This window comes from Silene latifolia, chromosome 5 (genome assembly GCF_048544455.1).
Source record: "Silene latifolia isolate original U9 population chromosome 5, ASM4854445v1, whole genome shotgun sequence".
Classification (NCBI taxonomy): Eukaryota; Viridiplantae; Streptophyta; class Magnoliopsida; order Caryophyllales; family Caryophyllaceae; genus Silene; species Silene latifolia.
The window spans coordinates 35,921,335-35,942,933 of record NC_133530.1 but is presented as its reverse complement, the minus strand read 5'-3'; the positions used below and the strand labels follow the sequence as shown (position 1 = coordinate 35,942,933).

The following is a 21,599-nucleotide window of genomic DNA, read 5'->3' as shown; positions in this document are numbered from 1 at the left end:
GCTTTGGACCGAGCGAACTCACTCCGACGCTCAAGTCAGTAACTTAGAGAGGTAAGTGGTTGTTACTTGGCAAAGTACATATTGTAGAGAGATAAGGAAGATATTACCAGATGAATAGTGATTCTTAGGTTAAATTGTGGATCCTTTCCTCAATGATAGTTGAGGAGTATTTATGACTTTCACCTTTTGTCACGTGGTGGCAGTGGCCAAGTGGCTAGCGGTGGAAAGACGATCTACCACTCACCGAGGGACCTATGGCGGGCCGGCGGGCCCTGTTGACCCACCGCCGAGGGTCTTGGATATGAGTTCGCGGATGTGTGCCCGGTTGGTTGCCCCGTAGGACCCATCCGACAGCCGACAGGCCTCGTCTTAAAGGGCATCTAAGCGTCTAAGACTTGACTTCTTGGGATATCTTTGACCTTGCTCAATGTGTTGACTTGGTCAGCGGGTGCAGAATATGCCCCATCAAAAGATATACCTCTTTCTTATTAAAAAAAAAGCTACAATAATGTTAAATTTTGAATACACGAATACAAGAAATATTTATATTTAGTTAGATAATATTTTATACAAGTATGTTAAATTTATATTAGTATGTTATAATATAATAAATTTTAGTATTTTATAATTTTATTTGTTTTTAAAAATCTTTATATTTAGTTAGATTTAAAATGTGAGAAAGTGAAAATTTATAATGACAAAACGAGCTCGAGCTTTTCCCAAACCGAGTTCGGGCTTCAATTTTTTAGGCTCGACGAGCTTCGAGCCGAACCCGAGCTCGAGCTAAAAAGTTTGAGCTGAGCACCCGAGCTCGAGCTTAGCTCGCCTCGTTTACACCCCTAGTACTGTCACTCGTACTATACAAGAAACACCAACACAATCCATAGCAGGGAGTAGTTTGTTGTAGGACGGTTAGAATACGGATCCCACGTGGTTGATGAGGCATGATCAAACCCTGCAGTCGGTGATTCAATCAACACAAATTCTCATTATAGACGGACACTATCCGTCTATACGTATAGACGGATACCATTTCTGCTCACAAAATACCCATTTGCCATAAAGTGGGAAGCACATGGGGGTGCCCCACCTTGTCCCCCCTACCCATTTTATTAGAGGTCTTTACCCGTCAATACGCCCCACCGTCTATACCAAGACCTATTGTTCAATCAAATGTTATGGGCCCACACATACCTTTTTATCTCTGAACGCGTCTTTCCTGTCGTCAATTGACTACTGACAGATCACACTCACACATCTGCCTTAATTAATGCATTCAATCATCTCACTTCATTCCTTCTTAATTTGTTAATCGCCTCTACCTACATTATATCATTATTTCACTTAATCATTGTTAAATGAAGGAAAGCTACCTATACATTTTTGCCACAAATTATGGCACTACTCCCACTCTTCTGATTCCTCTATGTATTCGTGCTGACACTTCGACATCTCATTTTAAGTCAACATATGCATATTTTTCAAAAAAATAGCCGAGTCGGATACTTAAACATACACCCATGTTAAATATTTCTAAACAAGTGAGTCTGAGCAACATAACTCCTAGTAAACTAACACTCGTGGGCTACACTTGAAAGTCTAAAGTGCTTTTGCTTAGACAAACATTAGCATTACCATCAGTCTATATTTGTGATTTAAGAAAGAGGCTTTGTTGAAAGGGTGATCATACATGTGCTCCACTCTTAATTAAGGGATTATTAATATAAGAGGACATGTCCTTGGCCATGCAACTACACAACAACAAGGCTTTTTGGATCAACTGTATACAACATTTTCCTCACAGAAACCACAGTAACAATGACCATAAAATTTTAGTCATTTTGGGGTCGGCTAACATAATGTGAGGCCGACACATTACTTTCTATTGACCCCTTAAGCGAAAATGGGACAAGGCTCCACTATTTCCTGAAAAAAGATTGGCGAAAGGATTTGGAACCCTTTTTTGTAAGTTTATTTCACTATTCCAGGATACACATGTACCATTAACCATATTGATAGATTGAAGAAAGCTTATCATTTAATAACAAAGAAATTACTTCTCTAATTACCTACTGTCTACTGATCTTGGGAGGTAATCTAAGAGTACTCAAATCCATTTTATGTGGTACACAAGTCTTGTCTCCCTTACAACGGGTCAAATACTACCCCATATAGATAAATGGGATACGAGTTTGCCATTTCTTAGCCATTATGCCTTTTGTCTCATCCATCTATTTAACCCATTTTATTATTTACGAAGAATTTGTAATTAGCAAGGGAAGAAAAACATCAGCATCAAGACTCTAGAGTTATCAGTTTATCAGCAAGTGGAGATTTGGAGAAGTCTACTGACTGGTCACTTTGTACAAATCTAGACGGCAATAAAGACCCAGTCTATTGCTCAGAATCGCTCACTTTTTTTGTATACAAACATAAATCATCTACGGCCATTAAAACTGACACCTCCCCATTAATTAAGACATCTTAATAAAGAAAATTCAAAAATTTGCTTAGAAAATTCAACTTAGGGCCATTCAAACCTCTAATTTTCCACCCACCAAAGGCATCCTCTGTTCTAAAATAATATGCCTATCCAAATGCAAAAGTCCAGGAAATCACTTTTATTTTCTTTAGGAAAAATATATGAGTCTCACATAGAATCACATAGATAGCATTCACACCCACTATACATCTACAAAATAGTGTAAAGAATCAAGAAAATCACACCAAAAGTCTAAAAAGGGGGAAAAAGGAAAAGTTACCAAATTGCATCAGATTCCACTAATCAGAGATTCATACAAGTAGAAAATGGCCATAAGAACATTCACAACTCAAGAAAGATACAGTAGAAATAAGGAAGGAGTAGAAGAGCCAAGGAAAAAACTGAAAAAATTGAAGTCAGTGAAGGTTGCAAACCTGGACAGGTTGAGGTTGTCAATGAGGAAAGAGAAATCGCGATTCGACCGAAGTTCCGTGGCTTCCTCTAATGATGCAACTAACCCATCAGGAGCATCTTCTACACCAATGTCAGGGACATCATCACCCAATTATATGAAGGCTACTAGCTCAAGTGCTAGGAAAGGGTCATCATCTCAAGGAAATTTGGGTACTGTTTTGTATAGCTCGGCTAGTAGTAATGATGCCAGAGATTCTGTAAGAAAGAGCAAATTTCAAACACCTACAGTGAAATTCAATAGGGAAGTTGTTAGAACACAGAAAAGCTTAAAAAGAGTGCCTAGTGTAAAATATGTAAAGAAGTTATCCAGTCTGAAATCGCTGAAAATTCGAGCAAAATACTCCCAGTTCCAAGAGAATTCCAGTATTGATGAATACATCATCTCGGATTCAAATGATGTATGTGATCAGGAGAGCATTGTAAGTGGTGGAGATAATCAAACGAGTGTAGTGGACCGCTCAAGAACGATCAAGTTAACGAGACTCAGGAGCAAAAGATATCCAAGGGTGCCAAAATCCAGATTGTATGGAGCAGAGGAGAAACTGTCATATGGTGAACCACATTATATGAAGGGAACCAACTCTCATGAAGTAAAGAAGGTGACTTTTCCATGTTAGGCTTTCCATTTAGTTTGTTAGTTGCATAGATTCACTAAATTCTTGGAATTGAATTTGATTGAACAGAACTGGAATAAATTGTAAAATTTTAAACTGAACTGACTTATTTTCGAATGAAGAAAACATGATCTTAGAGTTCTTAGTATGTAAAACAAAAACCAAGATAGAAACAAACAACCTAGGAGTATTATTTAGTATGTTTGTCATGCCACACATTCTAAACTGAATCATAGTTCCATTTTGATAGAATTCAGTGAAGGGTCTGACAAGAACATCCAGTTGGAGACCCCTAAAGATTCTAGCAAAGGTTCCAAGTTTTAGACCGAGAAAGAGTAAAGTAAGGAAACGACCTCAGGAGATTCCATTATCTCGCACAGGGCTTGATCGAGCCACGTGTTCGTCCACTTTAAAGAGATCTGAATTCCCAGATCATATTGAGCTTCATTCAGGGGAGCGAGAATCACATGGAACTTCGTCTATCCATGTTTGTCCTTACAATTATTGTTCTCTCAATGGACACCATCACCATGCACCATCACTACCTCTTAAGGAGTTCATCTCTGCAAAACGGCAGTCAATTAAGAACCAGAAGGACAAGCAGCTTAATGAAGATGTTGAACAAACAATAAGTAGCTTGAAAAATTATCAATCAAGGCAAATGATATCAGCTGAAGTTCATTCAGCTAAAATGGTGACTCCTACTATACAAGAAGAAGAAGAAGAAGATGATGATGGTTTTGATTATCTCATTACAATTTATGCCAAACCCAGGAAAAAGTGGGCCGTTGAAGGCAACCCCGGCAGTGATTACAAAGCATTAACTAGCTTCACCTACAACAAAGCCAGTGAGAAGGAATATTCTTGGGAATTACCAAAAGCACCCGGCAAAATATCACAACCTAAGGTAAGCACCAGACATAATCTTTAGCTATGAAAGGTGATTTAGTAAGTAAATAAGATACAAAATTCAATTCTGGATTCCTGTATAATGATAGAACACAGATGAAAATGATGCTCTGCATAAAAAATCATTTATATTTTGTTTTTAATTCCTACAGGGGATACAAGAAAAAGAAGGCTTGCAGGAATCAGATGAAAATTTCGGAACGTGCAATGTCGAAGCTAGTAATAAAATTCAGCAGGAGATTAGCACAACTTCCTCAAATGAAGTCACTGAACCATTTAATAGAGAAGAAAAGTTTCAGAGTTCTGGTGGTGATCTGATCAAGTTACTCTCGGACAAACATAAGTATACAAATATGTGGCACCTAATTTATCAGCAATATGCATCAAGTGATGTGCCAGTGACAGGAACTGAGCAAACTGATAGCGTGAATGAAAAGGAAGCTTGGGATGTGAATTCTTACCGTAAGGGGATGGAATTGGATCAAGAAGAAAGTACAGGCAACAAAAATCTCAATGATAGTGAGGATAATCAAGGAGGAGCTATCGAGATTCCTGATTTTGATCAGAGTGCAGCCTTGAAGTTAGTGCAAGAAGGGCTTACGGCTATCTTAGAGCGTGATGCAGAGGCAATTGATCAGCAGTGCAAATCAGGCGAAGAAATGACAAATAGTTTTGCGAGAGCATATAATTTAGCTCCCAAATCTTCCACACAAGAAAATATGCCAAAGCAAATAAAGCTAACAGGTTACACAATTAAACCGAATGTCAACCCAAGTGAGACAGAGATGCCAAGGCAGCAAATGTCAGAGAGCTACATTAAGTTGAGAAAAGTATTTGTCACTGCCAAAATCATCAAAGCAATGGAAAGAATGAAGAGGATTAGTCCAAAACAACCACGATATTTGCCTCTGGAGCCAACATCAGAGGGAGAGAAAGTTTATCTTAGGCATCTAAGCAGGAATGAGAGGACAAATACAGAAGAATGGATGCTTGATCATGCACTGAGATGGGCAATTTCGCGGCTTGGTCCTGATCAGCAGAGAAGAGTGGCACAACTGGTGGAAGCATTTGAAACAGTCACACCACAGCAGATAGAAGGCATTAGACATTATCCTATCAAAGGCAAGACGACTGCTATCAATACTTTAGCTACCCTGGACAACGAAGAACCTCAGCAAACAATGTGCATACCTGATGAACAGGTAATCATTCAGCAAGATAATGAAGGTCTTCTATCTCACGATAGCAATCCTGAGGAAATACGTTTGCGGGAAGCTCATGAAGATCAGAGTAGAGCAATAGGTAACATCATATAAGTTTATTTTCTCATTATTAAGCACATGAACAACCTTCTTAAACATATACTTTCGTCTTGAAATTTATTTCTGAAACATGTAATATACTCCTCTAGCTGCCAAATTTTATAATGCCTGCCAAACCAACACTGCAGATTTGTCTTTGGGGTCCTCCGGAACTCAGATTATTGATGAAGGTACAGTTAAAGAGCCTATGAGCATTCCTGAGGATCTTTCTCAATCTCCTACTGGGGATTCAGAAGTAGGTCACGCTGGTGAAATGAATATGATGCTCTTCAATAAACAAAAGTACACTTGTATGTGGAACCTGATCTATCAACAAGTAGCTTCAAGCGAAGCATCAATCGATGGAGAATACGGAGTCAATGCAATTGACGAAGAAGAGAATGAGGGTGAGGCAGCCAAATGCAAAGAGATTAATGGTCCCGAATCAAATAGGAGTAGTTACAATACAATTCCCAAGCAAAATGCGGACAACCAAAATGTAGCTGGTGAAATGAATGAATCTGATCAATCAGCTGCTGTGAAGCTGGTAAAAGAAGCACTTGATGCAATTTTACAACGTTATGAGCTACCCGGCGAACAGCAGGCCGTTTCAGTCCATCAGAAGATTGCATCTTACACCGATAAAAGTCTTGAAGAAGATGGTAAGCTTGTTGAGAAACAAGCCAATCCAGCGGGAGAGGAAAAGTTTCATTTGAGTGAAAACACAACAGTCTCACAGCAACATAAAGTGGAATCCAATGAATTGAATCGCCCACCAAGAAAAATGTCCAAGAGTTACAACAGACTGAAAAAAGCATTTGTTACAGCCAAATTCATTAATGCGATTCAAAGGCTAAGGATAAACAGCCCACGAAAAACACAAAGCTTACCTACAGAGGCAGGCTTAAACAATGAAAAAGTTTATCTGAGGCATTTGAGCATAGACGGAAGGAAAAACTATGAAGAATGCATGCTTGACTTTGCACTTAGACAAGTAATTTCAAGGATGGCTCCGGAACAACAAAGAAGAGTGGCACGACTTGTAGAAGCATTTGAAACTGTAACTCCTCAGCAGCAAGAGAAGGGTCTTAAATATTATCCTTCTGAGATCGAAACTGCAACTGTGGCCAGCTCAGAACAAATGCATCAAACATCCATTTCTGAGGAACGAGACTATGAGATTTTGGAAAACCAAGACGATGGAGTTATACCATCTACTAAAGGTGCTTCTCATGAAAGAAGTCTGCAGGAAGATCATGATTGTAAAGCAAGCGCAGAAGGTACATCTATATCACTTGCTATTTTTACACACTATAAAAAGTTGAAAACTATTTATGAGCCTAGTAAAGTATTGTTCATGCGGAACCATTAATTTTGGAAGCGTACTAAATATGCAATGTGCACATCAAACGTTACAGGCCACATAACTCAACAAAAGACTGTCGAAGCAGCAGTTTCAGAGAGTATTACAGAGTTGTCTGAAATCAGTTCGATATCAATACCTGCTGATATTGCAGCTGAAGTATCGAGCTTTGGGGTTGAAGAAACTACGAAAGATGCAGAGGCATCTTCTTGCTTTACCACTGAGGGTTCTGACGCAAAGTCCGAAGGTGATATAGCCAGTGTACTCTCTGACAAACAAAAGTATAAAAGCATGTGGCACCTAATCCACCAACAAGTCATCTCAAGTGAAGCATCAAAGGTCCCAAAGCCAGAATTCAGTGAAATTGATGAAGATGAAGGCCAAGAGAAGAGTTATCAAGATTCAACACAAATCAGTTGCAAGGAAAAATTCCAAAAAGATAAAGATAGCCAAAGCACAGTCCTCAATCAATCAGCTGCCATTAAACTGGTAAAGGAGGCAATTGATGCAATCCTACAAAGTCATGAACAGAGGCTTGATCAAAAGCCCCTCAAACTTAATGACATGACCTGTGATAATGCTGAAGGACGTGACATTTCTGCCTCAGCTCCCACACAAGAGAACTCACAAGATAACTTGCATGAAAAAGACAACACAAGTGTTGCAGTCCAAGAGCAAGCTGAAGAATACGCAGCCCAGAAGAAAATGCCCAACAGCAATAGCAAGCTTAAAAAATTGTTTGTCACAGCTAAATTCATTGCAGCAATGGAAAGACTAAGAAAAGTCAATTGGAGACAACCACGGCATATACCACCACAGACAACCTCTGTGGACGAAAGAGTTTATCTAAGGCATCTAAGTATTGATGGAAGGAAAAATCATGAAGAATGGATGCTTGACTATGCACTCAGAAACGTTATTTCCGGCCTAGCTCCTGACCAGCAGAGAAAAGTGGCATTGCTCGTAGAAGCCTTTGAAACAGTCGCCCCAGAGAAGAAAGTAATTGACTTCGATTATCACCCGAAAGAGGAGTGTTACCCTGCAATCAAATCCGAACCCATTGAAGATGAAAATGAAAGTGTTGGCTCAGAGGACAGCTCAATTGTTGATGACCATTGTCCCCATATGCAGGATGATAGATTCAGTTCTTTTAAGTGTGACCTTTTGGAAAGAAATGAACAAGAGGATTATCAACCAAATATTTCAAGCAGCCAGACAGAGTTATCCACTGAAACTCCAGATTCAGATCAAATCAATTTGAAAATCGACCATCAAACTGACACCAAAGGTATGCCCAAGTCTGAATAAATATCTATTTAAATAAAATTGACAAAATGCATGGAGTTTGATTCTCTAATATGGTGTCTTTCAGATTGTCAAATGCAAGACCCATTAGTAGTTAAAAAGGAGAAAGATGTCATCATATCCAGAACACTACAGCATGCCTCTTTAAGTGAAAATCGTCAGCAGGACTGTGAGCATAACATTGGCAAAAGCCTTTTTTCTGACAAACAGAAAACAAACAGCATGTGGCACCTGATTTGTCAGCATCTCCAATCTGGCAGTGCTTCAGAAGGCGAAAGCAAGCTCGTTGAAAGATCAAGCAGCATCAACCATGTGAAAAGGGATGACACGTCCTTTGAAATGATGACTAATGCAGATTATGATGATAATGATAGTGATGCTAGCAGTGTGACCAGTGAGCTCACAGAGAATGATGCTATTAAACTGGTAAAAGAGACCATCGATGATATTCTGGAAGGGCCACAAGAAATGGACAACGAATTAGTTTCCAGCCTACGGACATCTGGTTTAGATAGAGACCAAATAGCCGGACAGAAACTTGAGAAAAGCCTGTCCAGGGGCTACAGCAAGCTTAGACAACTAATTATCTGCAATAAATTCATCAAGACAATGCAAAAGTTGCGTAAAAGCCACCCACACAAACAAAACACTCCAGCAATTTATTCTGGTTCAGAAGCTCGGAAGGCTCGCCTTAAAAGCAACGGTGCAGGAGATAAAAAAGGTACAGACGAGTGGATGCTTGATAATGTTTTACAGAAAGTAATTTCTGGACTTGCTCCAGCCAAACAAAGAAGAGTGGCATTGTTGGTCCAAGCCTTTGAAAATGTCAATCCAGACCAAGAAGAAAGGGGAAAAGCACTCCTTAACCTGAAAAAGGAACCTGCTGATGATATTCCCCTAGAAGGCAATGGAAAGGAAAATGGAGACACAGTCTTTAAATCCCAACACTCAAGTGAATCACTGGTTAGTCTTAACCTAGAGCTTGATTTATTAGATACAGCTTCTAACAAGAAGCCAGCTATTGACAGGGTTCCACAAGATATATATGAAGATAGAAATCCAACTTTAAGAAAAGAACATGCACTAAACGGGGAAGAAATGAAAGGTGAAACTCCTTTTAAGCTCACAGATTTACCATCTGTTGCAATCAGTACTTCCTCATATTCATGTAAGGACCCAGCAGATAGTTTTGGAGATGAACAAGGATTTCCTGCTAATGAGAACAAAACCTTTGAGAAGCAATTGGTTGAACACTGTGATCAAACAACTAAGGAATCCAAGAAGACTGTTCTACCTAAGAGTCTGAATGGTACATCCTTGGACAAGGAAAATAATACCAGCATGTGGGGCCTCATCCTCCAGCATGTCAAGACTGACATTCCAGAGAAAGTAGAAATGCAATCATCAACTGAAAGAGAAGTACATACAGAAGGTAACTCGGAAAATTCCTCTCAGTTTCCTTTTGAAGGGATTCACGACAAGGTAGCGGACATTTCTACTCCCACCAGGTTTGAGTTGAATGAAAGTGCTCAAGCAAGTAAAGCTCCCAAGAAGGCGTATATGCCTAACGACTTGAAAGATGAAGGGAGTCATAGTGCCAGAAAGAGTACATCCTTGGACAAGATAAATAATACCAGCCTGTGGGGCCTCATTCTCCAGCATGTAAAAACTGAAATTCCGGAGAAAGAAGAAATGCAATTATCAGAGGAAACAGATACAGAACGTAACTCGGAAAATTCCTCTCCTAAAGGAATTCACGACAAGGAAGCAGACGTACCAACACCAACAAGGTTTCAGTCTTATGAAAGCGAGGCGATTAAGCTAGTACAGGAAGCTGTCAATGAATTACTCACTCTCCCGGAACAGGAAAGCGATAATCGATCGATGTCGAGTAGCAAGACTTCAGAGCAAGCAGTTCCGCACCAGGTTCAGGAAAATGGTAAAGAAACTGCATCTCCAATTGCAGCACAGACTGAAGCAGTAGTGGATGTAACTGCAGCTTCAGAAAACGAGAAAGCACCAGCAAAAGAAAGCCTACCCAGCACCAACAACAAACTTTCAAGAATCATTATGTGCAAAAGATTTATCAAGGCAATGAGCGAAATGCGACAGCTCAAAATACAGCCTCAAGAAAAGTCTTGCAGTACCCAAACCGAATCAAAGGAGAATCCTTCACTACGTCAAACAGTGAGTGGTGAGAAGAAAAGTTGGGAGGAAGGGATGCTAGATCATGCACTTCAGCAAGTAGTTGGAAAGCTTGCTCCAGCTCAAAAGAAAAGAGTGGCTCTGCTTGTTCGAGCTTTCGAGACAGTTGGTTCACAGCAGGAATCCACTGTTGGCCAGAGAGCCTAAGAAGCAATCTTGCCAAACCTTGAAAATAATCCTAGTTACAGAACCAACTCAACTAAGCTCAGATTGTCAAGAATCCAGGTTGGTTAACTTTGCTAGATGAATGACGACTCAAAGAGTGTCCCACATAACTCTACTTGAAGTCATAGTGCAGAATGTATCACAAACAGACACGCTGTAAATGTCTAGAATGGAAGGTGGCATTGCAGATTCAATGAAGCAGATATCTGAACCATTTATCGTTTCTCAATTTTTTGAGTGGTTTCATATTGTAACTAAGTGAGGATTGCTAGATGTTTAGTGTATAGTTAAAGATTCCCGATTGGTAGATATTCTTTTATTTTACCCTGAGCTTGATATCTTATTGTTACTTCGTTACAGAACTAAAATGCAATAAAACAGCTGAGTATGTGTGTTGACCCAAAGTGATGGATTAACACTAGAAGCTGTGTAAAACCATAAATTAAAGACACTTATATGATTATATCCGTATTATACCATATGGTAGTTATCAGAAACTGTCTTTATATGGGCTATTTGAGTCAATAGCATGTGTTTTTACGATTATTCTTGTGTAAACCGCCTTACACAAGTATTTGGAGGATGGTAATCCTATTAAAAATCATTAACATCCATAAAACTGCATAAAAGCATCTGCTCCTTTTTGCTTACATCATATACCAAGGATAATAGCGTACTTCTCCTATCTCAATCATCTGTTTACCGTTTTTATCTTTTGTGACAGATATGTCAAAGGTAAACAAATGATTGGGACGGAGAGGAGTATAATCTAAGCACAGTAAATTCATAAAAGCGATAAAAGTCATAAATTCAAATAAGTGAAATAGAAAACCTGCAGGATTAGGTCGCACCAAAACTAACAAGCGCGTCCTAAAATCATACACCATACAAATGTTGTCCACAGGCCACCTCCATTATATCAAACCTGTGCCTTAATTATCCCAAATGTTCAGACTTTTATTTGCTTGGACCAAAAATTGTTTAGAATTCATCTATGTCTTATCATCTTTCCATCCAATCATACAGTAACATCGGCTCCAGTGACAGCACATTATGAAGCCTGATTTCAAGATTTACAACAATTAATAATCGGAATCGACAAGCTTTCAAGAGCGTACAAGTAGCAAGTAGCAACTCTGAATAATGAACCACACCCATCACATTGCAATAAACGCTCCAAAACAGTTCTTAATTCCGGTTTTAGAATGACATAATAAAAGTATTCGGATTCCGGAGTATACATGTAACTAAATTAACTTCCTACATTGTTATTACGATATTCAAGTTTATCTTTGAGAATCAATAGCTCATACGGAGTATTAGTTTAACAATGCACCAAGAACCGGAAAAATTCGATAATTCGCAATCGAACAGTTAAATCGAAGAACGAATATGACGAAACCCTAACTGGAGAAGACAAAAGTATCAAAATGCAAGCTTATTAAGAAAAAATCAACAAAATTGAAATGAAAGTAGTGCTACATACAACAAATTTAGAAAATCATAACGCAAATCATCAGTAATTGAATCAAATCGACTTCGTATACGATGGTAACACAGAGAAAGATACCTGGATTCTTCAGTAATTGAATTAAAATATGAGTTTTGCAGCTGCAGAATTAGGCGGGAATTTGTTGCAGAGTGTTGAAAGAATCTTTACTGGCTCAAACAGTCAAACTCAAACCCACGGTCAATATGTTACGAGTCCGCCACAGCCAAGTCAATATGTTACGAGTCCGCCACACCCATTCTAGTCACGGTAAGTCGTCCTTGTGATTGGTTATAGCCGTCACAACTCACAAGCGTGCAACGGTCAAATATTATTCACATAGGTACATAAAATAAAAACAAAGGATGAGAGAAATTGAAAAACGCTTAATACATACAACTACTCGTCCCTTGCACCCACCCACTACACCATTCTCACCCCGACCATCGACTCTGGTAACCCTAGTTATTCATTGAATCGTCGGAATTGAAGTCACGCCCTAATAAACCCCCAAAACATATGATAAAACAAATTACTTTAGAAAATGGAAGAGAACTTCAAGTTGTTCAATAATTTGCATTTAACGTCTCAAACAATTGTTTTACATTTAATTTAAATTTTATAATTGAGAAACGATTGATTAAGATGTTCAATTCTTGAGAATGAAAATAATGTGTAAGTTATCAATTAAGCTATTCATTTTATTTTTAAAACTTAACATATCTAGTTTTGTAAGTTATCAATTTAAAATATTAGGTTATTGAAATAAAAATATTTGTTTTGTTTTTCTATTAAATAATTTTGTTTCGGCTAATGTTATTGGGCCAGTCTTACCTAAAATAGGCATTACATGGCATGTTGTGGTAATCAAGAAATATAACCAAAAGTTATTATTTAAATCAAATACGTATTGCGAAAATAAATTACGTCAATAAAAATGAGCATTAAAATTCATAAATTATTTTATAGGACCATTTTTAGCAAAAGATTGGTCAATAACACAAAACTCAGCTAATAAGTTAATAAAACTTGTACGACGAGTAAAAGAATAGTTTATTTTGTAATATAATATTTATTTTAATAACTTGCATATTTAAATATGTTAGTATTTATCATAAGATACATGTAATCAAAATAAAATTGATATATGAATTTAATCAAATGTTAATTGGGTGTTTTTTCTACCTTTTGAACCCGTCATTTGCTATATGACGGTCCTACGAGGGGTTGATGATTAAAATTAGTCTTTGTGAGAGGTATCGTATTATAATCAAAGACAAAGAAAGGATCGGGGCAAAGGAATTATACTATTCCCTCCCATCCACTCCAAAGGTAACATGGACCCACTTTTCTCCTCACAAAAAGTGGGCCCATGTTACCTTTGGACTGGATGGGAGGGAGTATAATATATTAATGGGTCAAAGAAGAAGGGTTAAAATTAGTTTTAAGCCCAATCTAATCTACTCCATGTGATAAGCCCAGCCCAGAAACGGGTAATAGAAGTAAACCGACTTAATAACGGGTAAATTTCCAAATCACAATAACGCGCTTTTTCCCGCTCCCGCCTTACCGTTTAACCCTTCATCAACAACAACTCAAGCTCGTGTATATATACTTGCTTCCCTCCATCAATTTACAAATTATTACTGTTTTCACAATTTCACTACCAATTTTAACACAAGCGAAAAAAAAAAAAAAAACTAAGATCAAACAAATTAAAGATGGTTTGTAAAACGGTCAAGGAGAAGAAGGGTTTCAAGGAACGGAAATCGACGGTGTTTAAGAAAGCTAAGGAGCTTTCTACGCTTTGTGATGTTGATTTACTTCTCATATTCTATGAGGTTGATCAACCTAACGTCCCTCAAATCTGGTGTTCCAAGCCCGATGCCGCCAACGAAGTAATCAGCCGGTATTATGATGGTGAGAAAGGGGCGAAAGTGGTGGGAAACTCGAAAGAAACAGAATTGAAGGAATTGATTAAAAGAGGTGATAATTGTGAGTTTATTAAAAATTTGGGTATGGAGGAGTTGAAGGAATTATCAGGTGTATTGGAGGCAAAGATTGAGAGTGTGGGTAAAAGGATTAATTTCATGAGGGAGGAGAAGTTACTGTCCAGTAGTAACTCTCAAGTAACTAATAATAATGCTCAATTTGAGGATCAATGTTTCCATCTCGATGATGTTGTATTTCAAGGGTATAACTCCGCTAATGACCAACTAGTTAATTCTGTTAATGTGGCGGTTTCGGATTATTACCATAACGGTAACTCTCAAGTTACTAACTCTTTCAACTTTGGTAATTTTGAAGATAATGGGATGAATTCTGGTGTTTTATGTGAGTATGATAGGATGTGGGATACGGGTTTATATGGACAAAGTTTGAATCTTAATCGCGAAAACGCAGCTAAAGTTGAAGTAGTTAATTCCGGTGATGTTGCTGATATTGACTGTTTGTTGGATTTTCATGTCGACGATGATCTTCATAACCTTCTGATGGGATTTGAGGTTGATGATTTTAGCCTTGATGATTTGGAGTTTTAGCGGGTTTTAACAGTTGATATTGACAATTGTTGTCCGATTGTTACAGTTGTATTTTTTTATTGATTTGATTAATTGGTCGGATTTTGTATTATTCTTTGGTCTAATTTCAGTTAGTTTAGGTATGACGATTCTTTATTGTATTAATTTGAAAATATCGAGTTATGTAATCCTTAATCTTCCTTATTGTAACCCTTGTGGCTGTGAGTCCTTGTATTGGCTTTGCTTTGCCTATTGATGACGGTACTGTCTGTGCAATACCATGGGGTTGTTTTTTCTCTTTCAATTAGTAGCAGTGTAGAACAGTTTATTTTCGATTTTTCCTTTAAAATGCGATTCTCAATGCAATTATACAGATCGTCTATGTAAATGGAGTACAAGTAATACTTAATACATTCGTACAACACAACTGCTTAGCCACTTTCCCGACTAAACTTAGCTAACATGAGCTTTTGAGCCACTGAGGCCCGAGGTGTTAACAAAATTCGATCAAATAGCTCTCAATATTCTAAGGGTCCGTTTGGATTGAAGGAATTGGAGAGAAGGGGAGGGGAGGGAAAGGGAGGGATTTAATTTCCTTTGTTTGGATAAAAAATAGGGGAGAAAGGAAATGGAAGGGGAGAGAAATGAAAGGACTTATTTTCCCTCCTATAGAACAAACTATAATCTTTCCAAGGGTGGCAAGATTTGGAAAGAAAACATTATTTGGACTCTAATTATACCACCAACATCCTTCAATCCTCCATCCATTCTTCATCTCCCTCCTTCCTCTCCTTCCATTTCCCTTCATAATTTTTGTTATCCAAACACCCACATCCCATTTGCCCTCCCCTTCTCTCCCCTCCCTTCACCTCCCCTCACTCCCCCTCCCCTCCCCTTCCCTCCTAAAATTGTATCCAAACGGACCCTAAGTGTCTTCTGAAACCTGTGCGATTCTGAATGATCATCATTTCTGCAAACATACAGTTGATAGACTGACAGAGTACCTTGAGGAAAAGATGGACAGAAAATAAAGAACTCAGAAAAGAATCACAATTTCAGACAGAAATAAGGCAAAGATTGTTCATTATAACAACTTTGAATTCACTGTGTGTCATTATACAATGGTTAAAAATTAAGCCTAGCTTCCATCGAGATTGTTCAAACGTGCGGAGTCTGATGATCATGTAATTAGAAATGTCACTTGTCAAGCTCAGGTAGCTCACCCCATCTGAAATGTACGTGAAGAGACGCCATGTATGCAAGAGTCCTACAAATCCGAGAAAATTGAGCTTCCCATTAGAATGTCGAATCCAGTCTTGAAGAACCACATGGATGGTGTTGCTGCGCCTGGTGGAAGCAATGGGTTAGCGTTATAATTCATTTCGATGGCAAATGGCAAACACTAGGGTTGCATTATGGAATTTCACCAAGCGTATAGCCTTACAGGTTACAAGAAATGCCGCAGTGCTTTAACGACTCTCACCTAAGGAGGGGTAGGGGGTCAAATTCAAATGTAGCATACATAGCCTTTAACATGTGACCCTGTGTTAAGAATAGGGAGAGGATGTCTACGGGTGACCCATAATCAACACTGTATCATAATCGCATTGATTGACTGCTACTCTCTCCATTACTGTGGCCAAATCTTTGCCTAAGAAGCAATCTTTAGGGGGAGTGACACTGCTTGTTCGAGCTTTCGAGACAGTTGGTTCGCAGCAGAAACCCACTGTTGGCCAGAGAGCCTAAGATGCAATCTTGTCAAACCCTGAAACTGATCATAGTTACGAAAAATCCCAACTCAACTAAGCTCAGATTGTCAAGAATCCAGGTTGTTTAACTGTGTGAGACGAATGAAGACTCAAAGAGTGTCCCACTTAACTCTAAATGAAGTTTAAGAACAGAATGTATCACACAACACAGACACACTGTAAATGTCTAGAATGGATTGTGGCATTGCAGTAGAAAATCCATAAAAGCGATAAAAAGTCATAAATTCAAATAAGTGAAGTAGAAAATCTGCAGGACCAAGTCGCATCAAATCTAACAAATGCATCCTAAAAGCAATTAAACCATAAAAATGTTGTCCACAGTCCACCTTCATTATATCAAACCTGTGCCTTAATTATCCCAAATGTTCAGACTTTTATTTGCTTGGACGAAAAATTGTTTAGAATTCATCTGTGTCTTTCATCTTTCCATCCATTCATACAGTAACAAAGCCTTCAGTTATAGCACATTATTATGCCTGATTTCAAGATTTACTACCATTAATGATCACAATCGTCAAGTTTATCTTTGAGAATTCAATCCTTGAGTAATGAACCACACCCATCACATTGCAATAAACGCTCCAAAACAGTAACTAAATTAACTTCTACATTGTTATTTAATCCACAATACTAATATATTATTACGATATTCAAGTTTATCTTTGAGAATCACTAGCTCATACAGAGTAAACCGAAAAAATTCAATAATTCGCAACATGAACAGTTAATTCGAAGAACGAATATGACGAAACCCTAGCTGGAGAAGACAAAACTATCAAAATGCAAGCTTATTATGAAAAAATCGACAAAATTGAAATGAAAGTAGTGCTACATACAAAAAATTTAGAAAATCATAACGCAAATCATCAGTAAGACCATCTCCAACAATGAATATTTCTCCTCCTCATCTCACTCTCTCTTATCACTTCTCACTCATCCACCTCATTATTCCTCAACTTTTCAATTTACAACCAAAACACTTCTCCAACAATAATTTACACTTATTCCTCATCAGTCTCTTTCATCATTTATCTCTCTTACTTTAACATACCCCACACATTTTTTTTACATTAAAATCTATTTTCGTAATTTGTTCGAGTTTTCAACTCGATAATTAATCGACTTCTGTTTTATTATAGAAAAAAAGGTTAAAATATTTTTTTCTCTAAAAAAAAATATATTTTCCAAGACAATTTCTAAAACATAAAAATTTTAAATTTAAAACATTATTTTACAAGACTACATTAATACAATATTTAAAAAAACACACCAATATTACATAGATAAATTAAAACGATAAAGAAAATACAATAAATTAAAATACCGTTGGAAAAGAAAATAATACAATATTAGTTGTGGTCACCAAATTTTTGCCAGATATTTTCAATTAGATCTGCTCTTAGGACTTGATGTGCCCTTGCATTTCTTATACGATTTCGTTTTGAATATACGCAGTTATAGGAGCTGTGTATCCAACTTCATACTCGGGATCTTCAACATTAAGATGACCTTCCTCATTCCCGTTATTGTCGAACTCAGTAAGAGTAGTTAGCATACGTATCCCTTTCATCTTCCACTACCATGTTATGTATTATGACGCAACATTTTAAAATTTTGCGCATCAGTTGCTCGCTCCAAGTAAGTGCTGGTTTACGAATGACTGCAAATCTAGCTTGTAGTACGTCGAATGCCCGCTCAACATCTTTACGAGCCGCTTCTTGACGCTCTGCAAATAATCTATCCTTGGGTGTTTGTGGGAGTGGAATTGATTGTATGAAAGTCGTCCACTGTGGATAGATCCCATCGGTTAGATACTACCCCGTGTTATAATGTTTTCCATTAACCATATAGTTAACACGAGGTGCTCGCCCATTCATCATATCATCAAAAATAGGAGAGCGATGGAGTACATTCAAGTCATTACAAGACCCTGGAATCCCAAAAAAAGAATGCCATATCCAAAGGTCTTGTGAGGCAACTGCTTCAAGAATGGCAGTAGCTCTACCACTTCGGCCTTGATACATCCCCCTCCAACCAACCGGGCAATTCTACCATTTCCAATGCATGCAATCAATACTTCCCATCATTCCAGGGAACCCTCGGTGAGCACCGATTTGTAGGAGCCTTTGGAGGTCATTTGCATTAGGTGATTGTAAGTACTCTTCTCCAAATGCATCGATAACAACTTCAGTAAATTTTTCTAATGCAACAAATGTTGTTGATTCACCAAGCCGACAGTACTCATCTGTTCTATCTGCTCCTTCTCCATACGCTAACATGCGTAAGGCTGCTGTGCACTTCTGCAAAGATGATATTGACACTCTACCACTTTCGTCAGGACCTGGAGCAAAAAATGTATCATAGGTTTCCGCTGCTTGCACTAGGCGAAGGAATACATGTCGATGCATTCGAAATCTTCGCCGGAACAAGTTTGGAGGATAGGTAGGATTAGGGGAGAAGTAGTCATTGTAGAGGTTCTCATGACCATTTTCACGATTCCTCTCAATGTACCTTCTTTGATAAGGACGTCTTCGACGATTACGATTGATTATTCGAGATGCTTGAGATATAATAGGAGTAATAGCTTCTTCTATTATTTCATTTTCATTTTCATTATTGTCATCACTAGAGGATGAAGATGATGAGAATTCAAATAAAAAATCCATTTGAGGTGAAAAAGAAGGAAGATGAGTATGATGAAATACAACCAAGAGAATAAGTATATATCTATATATAGACAAGAGATATTATCCAATCTTATCCGTAATCTAGATAGAACCAACCATGAGCAAACAACTGGGATTTCATTTATCCAATCGATATTATTCAATCTTATCCGTAATCTAGATAGAACCAACCATGAGCAAACAACTGAGATTTCATTTATCCAATCGATATTATTCAATCTTATCCGTAATCTAGATAGAACCAACCATGAGCAAACAACTGGGATTTCATTCAAACAATATTTTACAAGGCTACATTAATACAATATATTACAAAAGACAACACTCTGGAAAACGAAAAGACAACACTCTGGAAAACGAAAAGATCTGGAAAACGAAAAGACAACACTCTGGAAAACGAAAAGACAACACTCTGAAAAACGAAAAGATAACACTCTGGAAAACGAAAAGACAACACTCTAATAATCTAGCTGTTTTGCAAGTCTTGAAACAATGATAATTTACATTGTTCTTCTGCCGGAGTTAAGTTATTCCTTGATGCTAAAGATTGATATGCATTCCATTTGTACAACCTTTCATCCTGTTGGAGCTTCTTATTGGCGAGAGCCATTTGCTCAGCCCTCATCTCCATCTTTTTATTTTGATATTTTATTTTCTCCCATTGCAATTCCGCATCGCCGGACTTTTTTTCACCAAAACGGTCACCAAATCGGTCAATGCTTTCAGCTAAATAGGCAACCTCGCCTACTTTCATTTTTCCTTTGTTCTTTTTAGCAGCCTTTATACCTTGAGGGCGTTGCCTACCCATATCTACTTCATCGTCTCCACTATTTGGTGTAGAAAATCCGCCATCATTTAACCTGAATCTCTTACCACTACCCGCTGAGTCAGGGTCACTACCAAAAGTAGGGGTATCTGGATCAGGACACTCATCAATATCAACATCATCAATAGACATAGTCTTTCGAGACTTATTATTTCTTGCACTGGTACTAATGTTGTCTTCAACATAGCGCCCGACAATTTCTTTCCATTTAGGATATTTTTTTAACAAAATCCATGCACGTTCATATTGAAACTTACCCTCTGTTTCATCATGAAGTGTGTGAGCTTCTTGAATTACATCTTCCTCGTTCATTCCACTGGATTTTCTCCTTAGAGCTTCTTCATAACAACCAACCCATTTCATAACACCGGCAGATATTCTACGAAAGCGACCACCTAACATGCTTGTATTTCTATCTTTAGGCATGAGAACTGGATTAGCTTTACGTGCTTCATCAAATAACTTTTTGACTTTAACCCAAAGTATAGCTTTATTTTGATTTGTGCCGATCATATTATCAGTTGAATGTCTCATAAAAGATGAAATGAGTGCTTCATCTTCTTGAACTGACCATCTTGATGGTGGTTTTGATCCTTGAGTTTCAGTTTCAGGTTCTTGGTTTTGTTCAACTTCATTATCCCAATCACTCATAGAATTTTGAGATAAGTTAATTGACGGCATTTGGGATGAAATTTGTGGATAACTTTGTTCATAATTTGAATAATTTTGGATATTTTGTGGGGAAGGATTATAATTTTGATTAAGGTCATATTCTGGAGGACCAGAGACATTTTGTGGATTTGACTCTACTACTCGAGGAATCAAATTGTTATCTCTCATTCTCCTAAAAATTTCTAACATTTCTGTTTCATAAGGATCCATGATAAAATTAGAAATTTTTTTAGAGGGTAAAGGAAATAAAACAAGTAAGAAAGAAAATGGTGTGTTGATATATGTCAATATTCTTAGTTATTTATAGAGAAAAAACTATGAATTGTAATCTGATTAGACCAATCATGATCAAACAACTGGGATATTTATCCAATCTTATCTGTAATCTATATAGAACAACCACGATCAAACAACAGAGATTTCATTTATCCAATCGATATTATCCAATCTTATCTGTAATCTTGATAGACCAACCACGATCAAACAACTGGGATATCGTTTATCCAAATTTATCCAATCTTATCTGTAATCTTGATAGACCAACCACGATCAAACAACTGGGATATCGTTTATCCAAATTTATCCAATCTTATCTGTAATCTAGATAGACCAACCACGATCAAACAACTAGGACATCGTTTATCCAAATTTATCCAATCTTATCTGTAATCTTGATAGACCAACCACGATCAAACAATTGGGATATCGTTTATCCAAATTTATCCAATCTTATCTGTAATCTAGATAGACCAACCATGATCAAACAACTGGGATATCATTTATCCAAATTTATCTAATCTTATCTGTAATCTAGATAGA

At 37.6% G+C, this 21,599-nt stretch overlaps 1 protein-coding gene and 2 long non-coding RNA genes across 5 annotated transcripts; 1 reads left to right on the top strand and 2 right to left on the bottom strand.

Annotated features, from left to right (window-relative positions):
* Positions 1–1,271: 1,271 nt before the first annotated feature.
* LOC141657258 (uncharacterized) lies at positions 1,272–3,021 on the bottom strand. Its single transcript, XR_012548701.1, has 2 exons — positions 2,917–3,021; positions 1,272–1,322 (listed from the first exon to the last, which is right to left on the bottom strand). It is a non-coding gene; the product is annotated as an uncharacterized LOC141657258 (long non-coding RNA).
* LOC141657256 (uncharacterized) lies at positions 2,348–11,166 on the top strand. The gene is made up of 6 exons (XM_074464422.1): positions 2,348–3,555; positions 3,821–4,477; positions 4,632–5,781; positions 5,930–7,060; positions 7,199–8,431; positions 8,516–11,166. Exons 1-6 carry the CDS (start codon positions 2,809–2,811, stop codon positions 10,798–10,800), a joined length of 7,203 nt encoding a protein of 2,400 aa, XP_074320523.1. The 5' UTR covers positions 2,348–2,808; the 3' UTR covers positions 10,801–11,166.
* LOC141657257 (uncharacterized) lies at positions 3,063–12,535 on the bottom strand. Of its 3 annotated transcripts, none has more exons than XR_012548700.1 (4): positions 12,389–12,535; positions 11,651–11,878; positions 3,924–4,133; positions 3,063–3,151 (listed from the first exon to the last, which is right to left on the bottom strand). It is a non-coding gene; the product is annotated as an uncharacterized LOC141657257 (long non-coding RNA). The 3 variants fall into 3 exon arrangements; XR_012548699.1 differs by having other exon boundaries at positions 3,092–3,178; XR_012548698.1 differs by lacking the exons at positions 3,063–3,151; positions 3,924–4,133 and adding an exon at positions 9,524–10,117 and having other exon boundaries at positions 10,226–11,878.
* Positions 12,536–21,599: the final 9,064 nt, after the last annotated feature.